This window comes from Petaurus breviceps, unplaced genomic scaffold (assembly GCF_028583685.1).
Source record: "Petaurus breviceps papuanus isolate PSGF00001 unplaced genomic scaffold, PetGlider_PUasm1.0 91041, whole genome shotgun sequence".
NCBI classification, from domain to species: domain Eukaryota; kingdom Metazoa; phylum Chordata; class Mammalia; order Diprotodontia; family Petauridae; genus Petaurus; species Petaurus breviceps.
The window spans coordinates 3,257,429-3,277,584 of NW_027187400.1; the positions used below are offsets into that span (position 1 = coordinate 3,257,429).

General features: G+C 47.6%; 2 protein-coding genes across 16 annotated transcripts in view; one reads left to right on the top strand and one right to left on the bottom strand.

Annotated features, from left to right (window-relative positions):
* The first annotated feature begins 1,108 nt into the window (after window positions 1-1,108).
* TMEM200B (transmembrane protein 200B) lies at window positions 1,109-3,450 on the top strand. Its single transcript, XM_069079321.1, has one exon. It carries the CDS (start codon window positions 1,139-1,141, stop codon window positions 2,066-2,068), a length of 930 nt encoding a protein of 309 aa, XP_068935422.1. The 5' UTR covers window positions 1,109-1,138; the 3' UTR covers window positions 2,069-3,450.
* Window positions 2,880-20,156, bottom strand: part of EPB41 (erythrocyte membrane protein band 4.1) — a 191,324-nt gene continuing 174,047 nt past the window's right edge. For 12 of the 15 annotated variants that reach the window (XM_069079302.1, XM_069079308.1, XM_069079305.1 and 9 more), the window contains 4 exons: window positions 16,237-16,338; window positions 12,691-12,771; window positions 7,510-7,613; window positions 2,880-6,055 (listed from right to left, as the gene is read on the bottom strand). In XM_069079302.1, coding sequence (XP_068935403.1) covers window positions 7,515-7,613; window positions 12,691-12,771; window positions 16,237-16,338 — 282 coding nt within the window. In that variant the 3' untranslated portion in view covers window positions 2,880-6,055; window positions 7,510-7,514. The remainder of the gene's footprint in view (window positions 6,056-7,509; window positions 7,614-12,690; window positions 12,772-16,236; window positions 16,339-20,156) is intronic. The other 3 variants (XM_069079306.1, XM_069079317.1, XM_069079312.1) reach the window with 1 other exon arrangement.

Sequence of the window (20,156 nt, forward strand, 5' to 3'; positions counted from 1 at the left end):
AGTGTCCCGGGGAGGGGGGGAGGAAGGGGGAGGAGGGGAAGAAGAGGCATCCCAGGGAGGAGCTAGGCTGGGCTGGCACTGAGGTCTCCTCAACCGTTTCTCCCCCCTCCCAAGGCTTCGGCGCTCGGTCCCAGTTCTCGCTTCCTTCCCCTGCAGTCTTTCCATAGTACTCACACTCACTCACACACAGAGATGGTTGTTTTCAAAGCCAAGCTCCAACCCAGGGGCAAGCAGGGCTTCCTCCGTTCATCTTAACTATCTCCCTGCCTCCTCGGTGGGAGGAGGGGGTTTCCTACCTTACAGACCCCTGAATTCGTAGAGATTTCTCTCTTAAGTGTCCAGCTTCTCTCTCAAAGTACGTGAGTTAGAGCTGTGTAAAGCTCTAACCTGGGTGTCTCCTACTCCATCCAGCTTTAGTTCTGACAGAGGATTGGTTTGGAAGGAGGCTGGGGGTGGGGGAGATCATAGTGACTGGTTCTCCCAAATATACACCCCCCCACCCCACCCGGAACGGAGATATGCGGGCCCTTGCTCTGGCCCACAAGGTTTGCCAGGCTAGGTTAAGAGCGAGCAGGGGGTGGAGTGGAGAGCCCCCAAAGTTCTCCCTCCTGCGGGTCCCGGGAGCCACGTGCGCTGGAGGTGGGGGGGAGGGTAGAAGGGGTAGGGGAGGCGGGGCCGTACTCACCCATAGAGAATCTGCTGCTGCGGACACCTCGGGCCCCTGCCCCAGCGCAGCCCAGCAAGGAATCGGGGGGTGGGTAGGGGGCGGCCGGAGTCTGCCCAAGCTGGTCCTGGCTCCCGGGAGCCTCCGGATGGGGCGGAGAGCGTGTTGCGGCCCCACTGCCCTCAGCCTCTCTGCCGACCCGGCCAACTCTGGCTCCCGCCGCGTCTCCCTGGCTCGGAGCTTCGCTGCGGAAAACCCGAGCGGGGGCGGCTCCCCGCCTGCGGCCCCGGAGAATCCGGGGGCGCCGGGAAGGGATCTCCAAGCGGGCCCTGAGAGCAGCACCCCATCCTACCAGGGCTCATCCCCAGAGACCCTGAGGCGCTGGGGCCAGGGCGCCGAACCCGGGCGTCCGGGCTTCGGGCCCCGTCGGCTGACCCTCCTTCTCCCTCCGCAGAGAGCCCTGACTACGGGACGATGACGGCAGGGAGCCCCGGAGCCCGCGGGGAGGCACAGAGCCCAGAGTCCCCGGGTCTGCCCTCGGCCCCAGCCCGAGCCCTCCGCCGCCTGGGCCGCCGCCGCCGGCGCCTGGGCCGCCGCCGCTGCTCCCAGCCCGAGCTGCTGGGGCTCCGGGCTCGGCTGCGGCTGCGCTCGCCGTCGGGGGCCTTCGCGGCGCTGGGGGCGCTCGTGGTGCTGGTGGGTATGGCTGTGGCCGTGGCGGGTTATTGGCCCCACCGCGTGGGGACGCCGGGGCCCCGGGCGGCCAACACCTCCGCGCCGGCAGAGATACGACGGTCGGGCCGTCTCCCCGGCCCTTCTGAGAAGCTGAGGCTCCTGGGACCTGTGGTCATGGGAGTGGGCCTTTTCATCTTCATCTGCGCGAACACGCTGCTCTACGAAAATCGCGACTTGGAGACCCGACGGCTTCGCCAAGGGGCACTGCGGGCACAGGCACTGCGACCCCCCGACAGTCCTGCCTGGGACAGCGGCTCCAGGACTGCCTTGCCGCCTGGAGGGGCCTGGCAGCCCGAGAGAAGGGACTTCTCGCCCCGTCGGGGCGCTTCCCCTGTCCCGTCCGTGCGGAGCCTGCGTTCGGAGCCCCCGAGCCTCCGTCCGGCCCTGCCTGCTCCGCCGCTCACCAGGTGGTCGCTGAGAGCTCCGGGGCCTCGGGGGGAGCCCTCCCCACCCTGGAGCCCTCGGGGCAGGCTGGGACACGTGGTCATCGCCGTGCAGCCGCAGATTCTTGCAGGGCACTCCAAATCTCTGGACTTGGGCCAAGGAGGGGTGCTGCTGGGCACCCCGCCCGGCCACGATCGCGCACATCGCAGCTGGCCCCGGCTGGACCTGCTAAGCCTGGGCGGTTATACCAAACTGGACGGCGGTGGGGACTTAGGGGCCCGGGTCTGAAGAGCTTCAGGTGCATACTTCTAAAAGACTGCAGTGTGTGCACAACATGGTGGGAGCAGGACAGAGGCGTCCGGATGCCACCACAGCACCTTCCAGGCACGGGAGTTGGCACCTAGACCTTGGGCTCGTCCCAGGGCTTCCATCGATCGTTGTTCTCGACCCTGTCTCTCCTGGATCTGTTGGAGAGGAGAGAGCCGGAAGCCAGACCCGCTGTTCCTGCTCCAGACCTGTAGCAATACCTGGAGGATGAATGCGGGGAAGGGGTCTGGATTGGACAAGTTCTTACTTTTGGCCCCAGCCCTCCACTGACCTTTGGTCTGCAAAGCTGCCTTCCCAACTCAAACCAGAACCCTGAGATGACTTTTGAACGAGGGTGGGGGGACTGAGTAAATGGATAAAATGCACTGCAGTTCAGTGGTTATTGCTGGTACCTAGGAGTGCATGAGTTGGGATGCCTCCTGCCTTTATCTTTTCGGAGGACTGATGGACTTTGGGAAAACAGGCCCAAAGCGCAGACCCCAAGTCCCTTCCTCAGGTTACCCACCCCACCCCACCCCACCTCGTTTATTCCTCTTAGCTCTAGAACTGCTCTAGGACAGGCCCAGTTCCCCCACCCCCACCCCCAGTTCCACAGGGGCCTAGTTCCAGTTGGCCTGGGATAGTGGCTGATTCTCAGAAATCCTTTACGACTCACTTGCAAGCTGTTTTCTTGGCAGGGTAGGTACCAGAACCCAGAACAAGGGCCAAATTTGGGTCCACTTCCCATGATTCACTTTTTGTTAGGGATGTTATAGGAAATAAGCAGACCAAGTTTTTGTTTGAAATTTATTGAAAAAGTAATACAAGCAGCAAGACCGACCCAGTATATCTAAACACTATCACAACCTACCCTGCCTCTCACTACTAAAGTCCCAAATAGCAGATCTGATCATCGCCTAATTTAATCTAAGGATTTTCCCAGTTTGATTCTGCTGCCATAGCTCCTAGTTCATCAAGAAATGTAAACAGCTATTCAATACAATACATAATTGTGAGGTTGTTTTTTTTTTTAATTTACAAACCTTTATTTTTTTTTTCTTTGCAACTAAAATAATACACTTGAAACTGATTTGTAGAAAGAAATCTAGATTGGGGACCAAATTTGTGGAAGAGGGTCTGGAGCAAGGAAACCAGTCACTGCTGGGGTGGGGAGTTTGGGCTCCCCAAGTCTCTCCTCTCCTGTCCTCCCCCCTGCCCCACTGTACTGGATACTGAATGGGCCTGAGATGCTGTAAACAGAAACTCTGGAGAGCCTGCAGTTAGGGATGACAGATGGGGCTGTGAGAGAGCCATCCCTGCAGTCTCATCTCGGGGTGGAAGAGAATAAAACTGTGGCGAAAGTTGTCTGTGGTGTGTCTGAGTCCCTTTGGTCAAGTTCCTGCCAAGTCCCTAAATCTGGGAGTATCTTGCCTCATGTATTTCCCCTGCCCTTGGTGCCCTGGCAGGGCAGCCCACCACTTCCTTTGCATACAATAAGCAGAGAAAAATCCAAATAATCTCAACATCTACTGCCAAGTTAAAGTCAAGGGGAGGAGAGAAGAGGGAGGTTGTGGGACAGGGAATATTGCAGGCCAAATGACCCCCACTATGCTTGAAGGAGGAAACAGGCCCAAGGAGGGGTTGGGGAGGGAAATGTTTGCCTAAGGCCAGGCAGCTAGTTAGTGCACCACTTGTGAACCAGGTGATGGAGTAAAAAGAGCCACAGGTCCAGCAGTAGCAGGGTGACAACGGAGAAGCCATTTAACTTCTCTGGGGCTTGGTTTGCATGAGTCACTGAGGGACCCAGCTCCAAGGATGTATGAAGTTGGGAGGAGGACACAGTTCTACCATGTTCATACTTCAAAAGTCGTATCACTCTGCTCTGGACACCTGCTCAGCAAACCTCAGCCCTCATTCTTGTCAAAAAGAGTAGCCTCACACCAATCTTTCTGGGCCCTACTGTTACATCTGATAATGTTCTCAGCTCTTTGCTTTGTCCTCCATATGTGAAGCTGACATGGGGGCCTCCCCTCCATAGAAAGAGATGATTTGTGGTGTTTTCCCTACTAATGGGGATGGGCTTACAATGAGCCTTCCACTCACTCTGGCCTGGTTCCCTATGTGACAAAGGACCATGCTTGTTTGTCCAAGCCTCACGGCCCGCCCCAGTCCCTTCTGGTCAGCGACTGGCTTCCTCTTGGGGACTTGGGGATTTGCTGTGATACACTGTGGTTCATGGCACTTTCTTGATCAGGGCTGTGTCTTCACTGGCTCCATTCTGGGTTGGTCTCTGTGACTAAAGCACCAGGCTGGGGGGAAGGGATGCCTTCTCAAAGGGACACCACTGAGGCCCGTAGCTCACTGAGGCCCACTCCTCCCCCAGCTGGGATCAGTTCCAAAGTAAGCGGATGCTCATGCAGTGGCATCACTCCTGCTTTACAAGCTCTAGGCAGGGAGGCCACAGAATGGCAGCCTGAGGGGAGCTGCCATGAGTAAGCTGCACGATGCCAATCTGTAGCTTGCACAAACTGCTGACTTTCTTGCCTTCCCCTTGCAGCTCACCTTGTCCTCGTCCTAGGAAGCACCTTGCTACTTCCAGGTCAGGGCTCAGGAAGATGTGTTTGGGACTAAAGAGGCAGGCCAATGGCAGGACCAGTCACCATGAGAGAAAATCCTCAACTCCAGGACACAATCCCGGGCAGGTGCCTCAGAGGCAGGCACAGGGAAACGCTGCTATCATGAATCCTGAGGATATTAGTTCTAACACTTCAAAACCAAATCCAGAAAGCCTCAAACTCAAGTAGAAAATAGTCAAGCCTTATGGAAGGAAGACATGCTCTGATTCCCAGGTCATGCTACAACCCTGGGGAAGGAGACAAAGGTCCCAGGCCCACAAGGGCCTTGGCTTAGGGAGTGGCCCCTCCTGCTAGGCCCTATCAGGGAAAAGAGAAGCAGCTGGCTCTAGCTGCTCTGATACTTCTAGACTGGTGAAGCTGCCTCGGGAAAGCTTCCTGGCAGAATCTGACCAATCTCACCCCTGTCCTACATGGGAGCAAGCGCATGGTATACCTCATTAAGCCTCCCCTTAGTTTCTCCTGAAGCCATTAGGTAGGACAAGAACTTTTTGCTGCTTCTGCTGATCAGCCTTGCTGGGTGGATGTTGCACAGTCCCATTGGGTGGTCAGCAGCTGTTGTTTTGAGACTACTGTTTGATTTACTGTGTCGGGAGAGGGGGGGAAGGCTGTTCCTGAAGGGGCCAAAAGGTTAAGGAGGTGGGTGACAGTTCCATGAATGTGCTTGAGAATTCACAGTATCATATATATGAAGTTCCAGTTTCTTTGCTACTGAAATAGCTCTTTGAAAAAAAGAGTGTTAGAGAGAAAAACACTACATTCGCAGCCGAGGTCTCTGCCCATTCTGGTGTGCGTTTAGCTATCTGCCCATGATTCACAGAGAAGCACCCTTCCAATCAGGCACTGGGGGAGGCCTCCACACCCCAGGCATCAGGCTGGCTCCAGAAGGGGAAGAGCTGGTTCTTGTAGCCATATCTGTCACCAAGAAGGTACAATAAAGAGCAGAGACCAATAACCTGGCTTTCTCCTCCAGCACAGTGGATGAGGTTCTTCCAAGGCGGCAAAGCCCATGGAATGGTCAGTGCCTGGGATCAGAAACAGGTATGAAAAAGTGAGGAGTGCAAGCCACTCTGAAAAAAATCACCACCACTTAGCTAAAAAACAGTCCAGAGAGTAAAAAGCTGGGCAGTTTCTGACATCACAATCTAGAAAAAGCTATGGCAAAGGCTCAGTGGCATCTAGAAGAATCCCACGTCATTAACTCCAAATGCAAAGGAAGATGAATTTTCAGTGATTTTAGAAAAATCTTGAAAGTTCAAAGCCTGAATGCTGAGAGAAGTTTCCTTATTGTTCTGTGAGTTTTCTCCAAGACTGGAAAAGGAGTGGGGTGAGATTCCTGGAGGGAAAAAGAAAGGCAGATCTATGAGAAAATAGGGAGAAAGTCAACTTAGTTTCTTGCTCCTGTCCTAAGGCTAGGTTTTGACTTGTAAGCACACTAGGTTACAAAAGGCAAATTCTGGGACTAAAAACCACAGAATCTCAGAAGTCAGAGGTAATCTAGTCTAAGGATTCTTAATCTGGGGTCCATGGTAGCCTATGAACTTGGACATGAAAAATATTACATCTTTATTTTTGCTATCCTGTGACTAAAATTTAGCATTTCCTTTAATTGATTATAAATATTATTCTAAGAAAAGGGGGTCCATAGACTTCACCCAACTGCCAAAGGAGACCATGACAGAAAAGACTAACAACCTCTGAACAACATACCCAACAAGAGGCTTCCAGTTTTCTTTGGAAGCTCTTTAGTGAAGTTTCAGTCTACTGATTCTTGGGGCAGCCCATTCTTCTTTCAGACAGCTTACCTGTGAGAAGTTCTTCCTTACATTAAACCTAAATCTGCCTTTCTGCAGCATCAATGAGTTGCTTCTAGCTCTGCCCCTGGAGCCAAGAAACCAAGCCTTGCCCCTCTTCCATGTGACAGCCCTTACAATTCTTGAACAGATCCCCAGTCACTTCAGCTGATCTTTCTATGGTTATCCTCTCCTGGATACTCTCCAAATGATTTCTGCTCTTCCTACAATGTGGGACCCAGAATTGAATAGAGTTCCCCAGGTGTGGTACGACCAGGGCAAACTGGCAGAAGACAACCACCGTCCTTACTCTGGGCACTATGTACCTCATCATGGAGCCCAATATTAGCTTTGTTTCCTTGGCTGCCATGTTGTACTGCAGATTCAGTGAGCATGAAGGCCATGAAAATTTCCAGATCTTTAAAGAGAGCTAAAAGGGTAACATCTGATAGATTCTGTCTTGTCTGTAAAGTCTTCAACTTGAATTTCTATAGTTCTTTAGAGACCTGTCCTATAATATCAGCAGTCCATTATCCCCACTTAACAGATAATAATGATAATAGTTCAAATTTCTCTAGCATTTTAAGGTTAGCAAAGGGCTTTACATCTATTATTTCACTTATCAGATGCTAACCTGAAGCTCATGACTTTCACAAGGTCACATAGCAAATATATTTCACAGTCAGGGCTGTAATCCATTCTCTTGAGACAGTGTTCTTTTGACTGCCCCAGAAGAGGAGGGCAAAGGAGATTCAAATCTGACTTTTAGCATCTGAAGTCGGAGTTAAATATACAATGGCTCCCTATCCTATCCCATCCCCATTTCCTTTATCCACACTAATTTTTGAATTCAGCTCCTGATGTCCCCACTGGCTCATCCATGCTGGTCAGAGATTACTGCTGTTAGGCAGTGGTGATAAAGACCATGAGGCTTTATCAGGCTAAGCCCGGTCTTTCTACATGATATTGTGGGGATCCCTCAGGAACACCTTCCTACCTGAGTTACTCCTCAGCGATCTCAGTCTCCTGATGGACAACAACCTTGGTCACTGACATGTCGGGGTGCTGCTCCTTGGCTTCTTTGATTGCCTGAACAAGGACCTAAGAAAGAGAGTTAAAAAGTAATTAAAAAAGAAAGCAGTTGGGCCAGTTTACAAGGGAAGAAAATGAATTTACAAGAGCATCTTTATGGTATAGTCACACTCCCTTCTGCCCTGAGGGCCGAATAAGTTCAGGGCAGCATGGATGCTAATCTAACCTGATTAGGTCAGAGGAGATGAAAGTTCAGCTCCAGGCTAGATGACAGTAACAAGTGGCAGGATCCGTTGCTTTGAGGGGTGGGAAGAGAAAGCAGAGGAGGCCTTTCCTTGCTCACCAGATGCTTCTGAGAGCATTTACACAAAGATGTGAGTCTAAAGGGAAGAAGGCTGCATTAGCAGGTCAAAAGTGGAGGAGATTACTGCAGGGAGCAGGTGAATACCCCATCCCGGAAGAGCTTTTAAGGCTTGACAATAACTTCTTAGGAATACCGCACAGGTGATTTCTACTTGGCTATGAACTGGATTAGATGACCTGTGAAATCCTTTTTCCACTCAGACACATGGGTCCGCAGAATGGGAAAAAGTACAGTGCAGAGGTGGTCTGATGGAGCAGGAGCCAAGTGAGGAGGCCGCCAACGGAAGCCTAGGAAGAAGGAAACCCAACAGAAACAGTCTGGCCATATGAAGAAGAGCTGAGATTAGATCACAAAAGCTGCCAGAAGCGACAGGAGAAAACAAAGAGAAACAAATAAAAGATAACTGGAGAAGGGAGAGAGAACTAACAATGAGGGGACTGGGGGACAGGGAGACTTCTCTAGGGGGCAGCACCTAAGCTTAGCCTTGAAAGAAGCTAGGCACCCTCCGAGTGTTCCAGGCATGGAGATAGCCTACACAAAGCAGGAGGTGGGGAATGGAATGCCAAGCAAAGAGAACACCCAGTTTTCCATTTGGGCAAGAATGTGGAGTACAAGAAGTAATAACAACTAAGGCTAGAAGGGTTTGTATTTTAACCTTAAGGCAATAGGGAGCCACTGAAGATTTTTAAGGAGGGAAGTGACAGGGTCAGACTTAGGCTTTAGTAAGATTATTTTAGTAGTCGTGTGAAAGAAGGCTTGGTGAAAGGGAGAGAGAAGGAAGTGAGAGAGAGAGATGCAGAGAAAGAGACAGACTGGAAGCATGAAGACCACTTAGGATGCTGTTATAATAATTTGGAATAGAAGTTATGAGGGCTCAGCTAGGGGAGTGGGATGAATGCAAGAAATGTAGTGGAGACAGACACAAGCATACACATGGGCAAAAGGGAAAAGGCCATTAGGCAATTCGAGGTGAAGGAAGACAGAAACGGGGGTGGGAGTGGAGGAGGTGACTTAAGGGGGCAAGTTCCAGGAGGACAGGATGGGATCAAGAGCACAAGCAGAAGAAGCAGTCTCAGCAGCCTGCAAGGAATGTGAGCAAGTACAAGGTAACTCGGTGGAAGCAGAGTACATTCACAACTGACTCAATGGCTGTGAGGGCTCTGAGAGGCAGAGGTGAGGAGTGGGTACAAATGCATGAAGCTGCAGAGGGGTGGAATGACTCCTGCTCAGTATGCCAATAAGCATGTATATTAAGTGTTTACTAGAGACATGAAAGAAATACAAAAAGAGGAGATAAGGAGGTGATGATTGAATGGGGAGACAATATCAAATTACTAGCTACATACAAGATATATATAGGGAGAGAGAAGGTTATCTCGGAGGGAAAGACCCCAGCAGCTAGGGAAGACCAGAATAGGTTTTCTGCAGAAGATGGTATTTGAATTTTTTTCCCCTAGTTTATTAAAAAAAATTTTTGTTACATTTTGAGTTCCAAATTGTCTCCCTCTCTTCCTCCCAATGTCACAGTGGAGAAGGCCCCAATTTGATATATATCTCTATGTGGAACTATACTATATATATATATGTATATCAGTTCTTTCTCTGAAGGGAGACAGCATCTTCCTCCATAAGTCCTTTGCAGTTAATTTGGATGTTCCTACTGCTCATATAGCTTGGTCACTCAGTTGTTTTTTTAAACAGTATTGTTGTTACTGTATTCAGCACGTATACATCATTCTCTTGGTTCTGCTCATTTCACTCTTCAATATTTCGTGCAAGTTTTTCCATGCTTTCTTCTACCAGCTGATCATTTTTTGCAGCACAGTAGTATTCCATTACATTCATATACCACAGCTTATTCAGTCATTCCCCAACTGATGGACATCCCCTCAATTTCCAGTTCTTTGCCACTACAAAGAGAGCTGCTATAAATATTTTAAAACATACAGGTTCTTTTTCTTTTTCCCTGATCACCTTGGGAAAGAGACCTAATAATGGTATTGCTGGGGCAAAGGGTAAACACAGTTTTATAACTTTTTGGACATAATTCCAGATTGCTCTCCACAATGGTTGGATCAGTTCACAGTTTTACCAACAGTGTCTTAGGGTTCCAATTTTTCCACATCCCCTTCAATACTTGTCATTTTCCCCTTCTATCATTTTAGCCAGTCTAATAGTTGTAAGATGGTAGTTCAAAGTTGTTTTAATTTGCATTTGTCTAATCAATAATGATTTAAAGCATTTTTCATTTGACTATATATAGCTTTGATTTCTTCATCAAAAAAACTGCCCGTTCACATCATTTGACCAGTTACCACTGGAGATGAGCTGTGCTTTGAAGGAAACCTAAGGAAGCTAAGAAATGGTGGTGAGGGGCTAGAGTGTTGTGGGTGTGGAGGCCAACCATGCAAAGGTACAAAGCACTGTGGAGGGGAAATGGCAAGGAGGCCAGTGGAGCTGCACTGTGGGTCCTGTGGGGGTGAGGGGAGTATATGGAGACTAGGAAGGCAGTGGACCACTTTGGCCAGCACCTGAGGGTAGAACAGAATATGGGGTACTTTAAATGCTGGGCTGGGGAGATGATGCTCATCCTAGAAGTAACAGGGAACCAGTGAGGCTTGTGAACAGGGCCAGAACTGTCAGGTTGTTCTGGCAGCTGTGAGGACGGGTTAAGATAGGGAGAAGAGGCTGGAAGCAAGTGCCTAATAAAGAGGCTACTGCAGCAACCCAAGAATGAGATGACCAAGGTCTGAACTGGGGTCATGGCCTTGAGAATGGAGAGGAAACAGAGCTGAGAGATGGGGGGAGGAGAGTCGTTAACTCCCAGGTACTGAGCTTGGTGACTAGGAGGAGGGCAGCAGTGATGTCCACAGGAATAAGATTTGGAGAAGTGGCGATTTGGGGGAAAACACAGGTTCCATTTTGTTTATGCTGAATTTGAGACACTAATCAAGACAGACATCCAGCAGGGATTTTGTGATGAGGGAGGCTAGTGTTCAGAAGAGAGCTTTAGGTTGGATACATAAATCTGGGAATCATCTGCATATAGATGTTTTCTTAACTAAACTCAGCTGCTGGAGGGCCAGGGACCATATCTTATGCTTTTTGTCTGTCAGTCAATAAACATTTATCAAACACCTATTGTGTACCAGGCACTTTGCCAAGTGCTGGGGGATACCAAAAAAGACAAAAGGGGGGACAACCTGCAAACAACTATGTACCTATACAAGAGGCATGTGCACACACATGAGGGGAGGAACTAGCACAGAGAGGAATTAGGAAAGGCTTATTATGGATCCCCCATGGCATTAATGCTAGCACAGTAGGTACAACAGGTTACAGTGTCCAGCTCTAGGACAGATGAAGAAGCTCGAAGGTGTGAAAAGCAGGATAACCAGGATGCCCAGAGTTCTTAAGCCCACACTCCATGAAGACTAACTGGGGTAGATGGAGCAGAGAAGGTCTGGTCAGGTCTGGGGAAAGGCAGCGTCTCACACAGTGAGAGCTGGTTACTCCACAGGAGGGAGCTAAGCCTGCTTTTGCTTGGCCCCAGAGGGCAGACTGGAGCCCGTGAGCAGAAGTTACGGGAAAGCGGATTTTGGTTCGATGTGGAAGAAACACTTCCTACCAATGAGAGGCCCAGAGGAAGAGTGGGCTGCCCAGCCCCAGCTCCCTTACCCCCAGGGGTTTGACTGAAGAGCATCACTGCTGGGCTGCTGCTTCCCAGTGATTGAAAGAGGAAGAATGGTGGGACAGCTCAACAGATTCTTTTGAGGGCAAGAGGCAAAGTCCTCTTCTGTGCTCTGCACCCTCATTTCTGGACCCTTTCAGTTACATGCGCTCAGCTTTATATTTCAAATCTGTTTCCAGCCCAGCCCAGCAGTGCAGGGATTTTTGTTTTTGCTTTGTTTCTGTTTTTTAATTTAAAAGACTTTCTGTCTCACAGCATCCCTAGGAAAGAAAGGATGTGGAATTAGAGATTTGGCAATCTTGCGGATGACACCGGAGGCACAAATATGCAGCTCCTGCACCCTCTTTCTCTCCAGACTCTAAAGCTAGCTGATAATCAGTAATACTAATTCTGACATTTTAGTGTCTAGTTGCCCAAAGCAGGCAAATCACACAGAAGAGCTGGAAGGGGCCCAAGAGACAGTTTGTCTACATCTTTGTTTTACAAAAGAGGAAACTGAGGCCTGGTGACATAAGGTGACCGTCCCAAGGTCATAGTGAGTTAGAGGCAGAGGCAAGACTAGAATCCTCCCCAATGCCTCCTGGTGTTTTCTCCACTCTAGCACACTCATTATGCTTCATGAGCACAAACATACAGTACACACAAGCATGCTTTACACAATACTGCCTTAATAAACAGCAGCAGTATTAACTTCCTGAATGCCAATTTTCCACCACCATAAGGCTTACTGAGAATGCAGAAGTAGCATGCTTATGGATCTATGTTCTCTATAGCTTTGTTCTGCCTAATGTACTTTCACCAGACTAATAAGTGACAGGAGTCAGGGGTGGGGGGAGACTGGCCAACTACACTAGTCCTTTAGAACAAGACCAACGCTGTCTGCTCTTGTATGTCTCAATGCCTAGAGCAGCGGTTGGGTACAAAGTAGGCACTCCAGAAAGACTTCCTCACAGGGACAGACTGCCTTGTGTCTCTTTTTCTTTTTGTACAGTTTAGCACCGTAGCCAGCATACAGTTTATGCTTAATAAATGTTTACTGATTGATCCCTAACCAGGGACTTCTCTACCCAATGGTTCACCACCTCTCCTACCTGATCATGATCAATGTCAGCATCTCCTGTGATCACAATTCTTTTTTCAATCCGGGTCTCTGAGATCCCACCTTTTACGGTCTAAAATCAAAGATAAATGGTTATTAGGGACTTTTTCATTCATGTTCTTTCCGCAGTTTCAGTGATTGAGAAAAGCTGCCACAGAAGAGGCAGGACAGGAGGAGGAGTGGAAAGAGGCCAGGCTTGGAGTTTGACTTCCAGTCCCAGACCTCCATCAAATCGCTTCGCCTCTCTGGTGCTCGGCTGCCTTCCCTGCAAAAGGAAGATGGTGGAGAGACAGAATGTCATAGCAAATGGAGAGAGGGTGCCAACCAGGATAATCTAGAGTGCTTTAAGATTTGCAAAGTGCTTCTTTACATCTATTATCTTATTTCATCCTCACAGAAACCCTCAAAGGCAGGGATTTTTATTATCTCCATTTTACAGATGAGGAAACTGAGGCAGATGGCAGTGATGTGATTTGTCCAGGGTCACCCAGCTAGTAACTATCTGAAACAGGATTTGAATTCAGGTACCCTTCCTGACTCTAGGTCCAACACTTTGCTTTTTCTACATATTTTGGTTTGCGTTTTAAGGGACAATGGGAAAAGAAAATGATAGGTCATATTTATGCAGAACAAAGCATTAATCACTACAATCTTGTGAGGCAAACAGTGCAAGATGATCTTACAATATCACTGCAGACAAGTATAATCATTCCCATTTTACAGATGATGAAACTGAAGCTCAGAGTCCTTAAGCAACTAAGCCCAACGTGGGGAGGTGATGAAGCCCAGGCTCTCACCCAGACGCAATGTCAGACAGCTGAACACTCTGGCCTCAGGGGACACAACTCACAGAACACAGTGGGGGTCCCAGAGGAGTTTTTGGTTCGAAAAGTCGACCCAAAGGAGAATGGAGCCATAGGGGTCCTGCTTCCTTTGGGATTTATGTTTTTAACATCATGCCCAGAGCTTGGCACATAGGATCTGTCATCCAAAGTGTTCTTCTGAGAGGTGAAGGTTTAAATGATGACGTCACTGGGGAGCAGCTCAGCATCACATCTGCCAGTTTTCTTAGGGCCCAAGGATAGAGTTCTCCCTAATAGTCCTTACTTGTTTTTTCATTTCCAGTCCAAAAATCCTTCTGGCTAGTAATGCAAAGAGAAGTAAAGTCATAGTTGGGCAGGTCCCTCTTCTCCCTGCTGGGGGTCATCTCTTCTCTCCCCCACTGTGTTGTTCCAAGCTCTCCTCATCCCTGGATCACTGGTCTTTGGCACCCTCTTTCCATACAGAAGTCTGGGAGGCGACTCTAAGAGCCCAGACAAAGAAGAAGTGGCTTTGTGCTCACTACTCTCAGGGACAGCCAGGCCCAGGTGGTGTACCAGAAATCAGCGCAGCATGGGGCTCTTCCCAGACATCTCCCAGCTGAAAGTGCAGACGTACAGCAGTACAGCCTTTCCCTAGCACTTCCCTGCCTATGAAACCCTAAGCTCTCACAGGGACACAGAGTTAGGCATTCCCACCTCAATAAGTATGTCTTTTGAAGTCTGACATATGTCATAAATTCCGACTCTTGGCAGCATGCTGTAGAATAGACTAGAACGGGGAAGAGACTTGAAACAGGAAGACCACTTAGGAGGCTGTGGCAATAATCCAGGCAAGAGGTGAGGAGGGCCTGAACTAAGATGGTAGCTGTGTGAGTAGAGTCCCAGGACTGCCTCACCTGCGATAGAGATCACAGAACTTATCTATACCCAATTTCCTTTGCCATTTGTTGAATTTAGAAAGTTGGGTACAAGTGGTGGTCGCAGGCAGGTAAATATCCTTAAAATGGCCTTATGACTTAGAATTTCCCACTTCTACCTTAAAATCCTAGCTCTGGGGATGGCTAGGTGGCGCAGTGAATAGAGCACTGGCCCTGGAGTCAGGAGGACCTGAGTTCAATCCGGCCTCAGACACTTAACACAAAAACTAGCCATGTGACCTTGGGCAAGTCACTGAACCCCAATTGCCCTCCAAAAGGCAGAAAAAAAAAAGGAAAAAAGTCCTAGCTCTGAAATTTCTGCTTCACACTTCTCCTGTGGCTAACTCAGAAAATGGTAGAGTTGGAAGGAGCCTTTGAGGTTGAGTCTAAACTGGGGTCCCAAGGATAGTGAATTAATTGAGGTCACACCACTAGGAACAAGACCTATGGCTTCTAGGCTCCCAATTCAGTACTCCTTTTATCATACTATGATGCCTCAAATGCTGCTTTCCCCAGCCAGTCCACAAAGAATCTGAGAGGCTATTCAACAAATCAGTAACTTTATGGACAAAGAATATTCAGAGCTCCCTCTTCCCAACTTTCCTGTTTCTGATGGGTCCTAACTCTTCTCAGGTTCCTAATCTTGGCATCATCCTCAGCCCCTCACCTGCCAGGTCTTGTTGTTTCTACCTCTACAATATCTCTCACTTCTGACCCTTTCTCTCCGCTCACACAGCCGCCATCTTAGTTGAGGTCCTCAGCATGTCTTGCCTCTTACCTTGAAGTCTCTTTTCCATTCCAAGCTATTCTATAACCTGCTTCCAAAGTAATTTTCCTTCAGCGAAGGCCTAGTTATGTGATTCCCCATCTCAGCCTACTCCAGTGGCTTCCTAGAACTCTAGAATATAATACAACTAGTCTGCTTAACTTTGGAAGCCCCCACCCTCCCTCTGGAGCCTCATATGACATCATTCCCCATCCTCCCCCCTGAGATCCAGCCAAACTGTCTTCCTTCAGTTCCTCTCTCACCACACACTAGTCATTCTTCATGCCTAAAGGGCACTTCCTACTTACTTTGCCAAATAGGGTCCCTTCACTTAATATTCAGCTTAGATACCATCTTCTTCAAGGAGCTTTTTCTGACCCCTCAAATGCTTAGTGCCCTCCTTCCTCTTAAACTACTTTGAGTTTAACTACTTTCTATGTGTGTGTGTGTACATGTATTTAACTTTACATTTATAATGTATATATTTTTCTATATATTTGTCTCCTTCCTGTAAAATATAAGTTCTTTGAACTTGTATCCCCAGTGTCAGGCATTGCAACAACTAATAAAATTTTTGACACTAATAGTGCTTTCTGGCAAACAAAGTGCTTTCTCATAACCAACGTCCAGATTAAGTAATGAAATTATTATTATCTCCATTTTATAGCTGAGGAAACCAGGAGAAGATGTGATTTTCTCAAAATAAGCTTTGTAGCTGGGATTTGAACATGTGTGTTTTTAAAAAATTTATTACATATGTAACACTTAAAAAAATTATATGACACTGTCTCCTTGGGATCACTAGGGAAGGATCTTTCAGCATCTCCTACCTTTTCCCACAGGGCACTTAGTCTGCTATTGTGGAAATCAGTATTCAACTTCTAGGCAGGATGCAGAGATTTTGGAGTAATTCTACTTGGCAGACAAGGTAGAGCTCCACACTCTTTCCAGGACCAAGGTGTTTTGAGAAAGAAAGCAATCAATTCAGCACCCCAGCAGGTACCACTCTTCCTTTCTACAACAGTATATTTTACCTTGGTAATCTGAGTCGTGGTGGTACTGCTTGTGGTCTCTGATGTAATGGTCTGAGCTGTCAGCAGGACACCAGGGTCTAAGTCACCATTACCCTCATCAGTCTGTAGGGAGAATCATATACTGCCATTAAGCATCTCACTGGGTAAGATGACAGACCTATGAAGATATTAGCATCTGCTGCTTCCTTAGCTGACTTGCACATTTTAAAATAATAACCTAAGTCCTATAAAATAAACCTTTGACTATCAGTCCCTCTGACAAAGTCAGCCTGAATAAAGAAAGGTTAGATCCCCTCAGTGGCTAACAAGGCAGTGCCAATCTAAGGTACAGGACCCTTGAAGGTAGACTGGGACATGACCCTCGTTGATGGCAGGGCCAATAGCACTGGAGTCCCATGACCTGGCTGCATGGGCATGGGACCATCCTGAGAGAGGCAGAAAACCACTGGAAATAGAAAAGAAATATCTGATGGAGTCTAGGTTTTGCGGAGAAGAAATCCACATCTCATAACACATCTCTATACTTTATACTGCTTCTAACTTTGTTAACAAAGTGTCTAACTATGAAACAAGGGAAATTCAACTAATTCATTTAAAGAAGGGTTGACAAGCCATCTTTCCTATAGAAAGTTAAACTTTTTATGATGACAAAAGCAGGTAACTCTAAAGCCACATTTCATCTGGAGGTAGCTTTTATGTATATGTTGTCTCTCTCATTAGGATATAAATTCCTGGAAGGCAGGGGATGTTTTTATTCTTTTCTCTGTTTCCCACAGTTAACTGATTTACTTACTGATTACAGAATAGCCTGGAAGAAGAGGTAAGAAATACAGAAGGGGAAGGAAGGGCAGGGGAGAAGAGGAGAGCGGAAAAATGGTTAAGACCTGACAGGTTAAGTATGTGAAGAGGAATTAGACTTCCTGTGCCTGGCTTCAGAGGGCAGAACTATGGGTTCTCAGAGCAATGGGTCTCAAAGAGGCACACTGAAGCTTCTAAATCAGGAAGTTTTCTCACTGTTAACAGCTGTACAGAGGTGGAATGACCTCCCCATCCCCGCATCCCAAAGGTCTTTAGCCACTTGTGAGATGTGTTTTTCAGGCATGATTTGGATTTGGTGGCTTCCCTTCCACCTTTGACATTCTGTGATTCTGTGGAGTCACAGGGCTCTGTTCAGTTTGGACACTGCCTGCTGGTCAATCTCTCTATTGGGAGTATCTGGTTGGAGCACCTCCAAACTTCTGCTGTAGAAAGAAAGGGCAGACAGCAACACCCCTGAACAGTGGTGGGAATGCCACTGATGACTGATCCCCCTCTGCAATGGGAATGTTGGGAAACAGCAGAAAGTGAGACAAAGGATTGGATGGTAAGGGTGGTAACCAGCCCAAGATGTACCCAGTAGAGCAAGGAACCAAGAGGCAAGCATTTATGAAGAACTCATGTGCCAGGTTAAGGAAAAAATGAAACAGACCCTGTACTCAAATAACTCACATTGTGTTGGGTGAGACACAATGCCCGCATATGATACTAGCTTACATTTATTAGTACCTACTATGTGCCAGGCAACTGTGCAAGCATTTTATAATGATTACCTCATTTGTATCTACAAATACATATACATTTATAATTAGTATACACAAAACAGATAAGATGTACTTTTTGGGGAGATGACATTACTGCTGAGCATTGAAATTACTAGTGATTCTAAGAGGCAGAGGAAAAGAAGAAGCATGTTCCAGGCATGCAGGTCCAGGGATGGGAGACAGAATGTGGTACAAGAACAGCAAGAGAGGCCTATCCCAGCTGAATAGGCTGAAGACAATTGGAAGGCAAGCATAATACCACAGGGAAGGAGGGTGGGAGCCAGGCAGTGGAGAATTTTAAATGACAAAGGAATTTGCTTTAGATCCTAGAAGTAAGAGAAAACCTAAGAGTTTATCTGAACAGGGATCTTAGGATGATAAAGCTGGAAGGCCTCTTCCTCATTTGTAGAGAGGTCCATCTGAGGAGGCTGGCAGGGTTAAGTAACTAGTCTGGGGTGGCAAAGCTCTCAAGGGTCCAAAGTGGGATTCCAGCCCAGGTAAGTGACATGATCAGACCTGTGCTTTAGGAATACACTTTGACAGCTGCATGTAGAATGGCAAAGAGGAAAGAGACCTGGGGCAGGGAGAGGCTGCTGCAATAGTCTAGGTGAGCTGTGATGAGGACAGTGGCGACCCTTCAAGTGGAGAGAAGGGAATGAATGCAAGAGGTGTTGGGAAGATAGAATCAATAAAACCTGACAACTGACTGGATGGGGGTGGGGAGTGAGGAAGCGGCAGGCTAGAGCATGACTCCAAGGCCGCCAACCTTCTTGGATCCCAGTCTGCTGGCTCGGGCCCCCTGATCTAAGCCAGCTACAGAGGCACAGAGTGGTCACTTGTCAAGTCCCTACCATTTTCCTCAAACAAAACATTTTATGTGTGAATCTCATCTTCTTTTGCCCAAAATTTTGATTTTTCTGCTGCGGACACCACAATCCTTTTAATCATTTAGGTTCTTAACCTTGAAGTCACCTTAATTCTTCCCATATTCCATTAGTTGTCAAGTGTTAACCAATTTCCCCTCTTTCCTCTATCTCATATCCCTCTCCTCAGTCACCATGTGAATTCAGGCCCTCACCACTCCTTCCGTGGAATATGACCACAGCCTCCTAAGTAGTTCCACACAACTTCCAGTCCCTTTCTGACCTGTCCACACAGCTACCCAAACAATCTTCCTTTAGCACAAGTCTGACCATATCACTCCTCTCCTCAAGCACTTTCAGTGATTCTCTACTGCCACTGCTTTTAGGAAAAAAATACCGATGTCTTAGCTTAGCATGGAAAGCCTTCACAAGTTGGCTCCAGCCTATCTTTCCAAGCTTATAACTTAAATGACGGTTTTGGAAGTAGGAAGGAAGAAGTGAGTTTATGACAAACTGAAAAAAAGGCCTATAGGACTTATCAATGAATTAGATATGGAAAAGGCTGAAGGAGTGAAGAGCTGAATACAATTCAAGATGGTGAACCTAGGTGCTTGGGGTGCCCCTGAGGAAAGAGGCAAGGCTCAGGCCCCTTTCACACTCTCTACGTTCCAGCCAAATTGTCCTACTTGCTTAAATCCACTATGGTCATCTGGCTCCTGCTTCTTCAACTACCTAAGTGGCCCCCCTTCCTATAATATTTTCTCTCTTCTGCATTTCTGCTTCATTCCAGACTCACTTTAGGCTCCATTTCCTGAGAAAACCTTTCTCAGCCTCCTATGGTGGTCAGTGCTCTCTCCCTAATACAAATATCACCTATAGACTTTATCTGTTTACATACATGTTCCAGCCCCAAGTAAGAAGAATGTAAACTTCTTGAGAGCAGGACTGCTTTTCATTTTGTCTGTATCCATAGCACCTAACACAATTCCTGATCTTGGGCACCAAGCACCAAGGAGATGAAAGCTTTGGGGCAGAGTCCTCATATGCAGTTCCCCCTCCATGTCCCCTCACCTTCTTAGTATGTCCCTGCAAAGAGCAGAAGTGGGAATGACTATGTTCTGGTTTCTTCCCTATCTGTACCTGCCCTTACAGGCAGCAGCCTCCTTTCCTTGACCACTTTTCTAAGGCCTGACCAAACACCACTTTTTAAGAACTTGCTTCTTTTAAATTTTTTTTAATTATCTATTTTTAGTTTTCAACATTTACTTTTATAAGATTTTGAGTTCTAAATTTTTCCTCCTTCCTCCCTCCCCACCTCCTCCCCAAAATGGCTTGTAATCTGATATAGGCTATACATGCACAATTATATTACATATATTTTCACATTAGTTATGTTATGAAAGAAGAATCAGAACAAAAGGGAAAACAAAAGAGAGAGAGAGAGAGAGAGAGAGAGAGAGAGAGAGAGAGAGAGAGA

What these genes read in the sequence shown, in the direction of transcription:
- TMEM200B (XM_069079321.1), top strand. Translation starts at nt 1,139, where the DNA reads ATGACGGCAGGGAGCCCCGGAGCCCGCGGGGAGGCACAGAGCCCAGAG.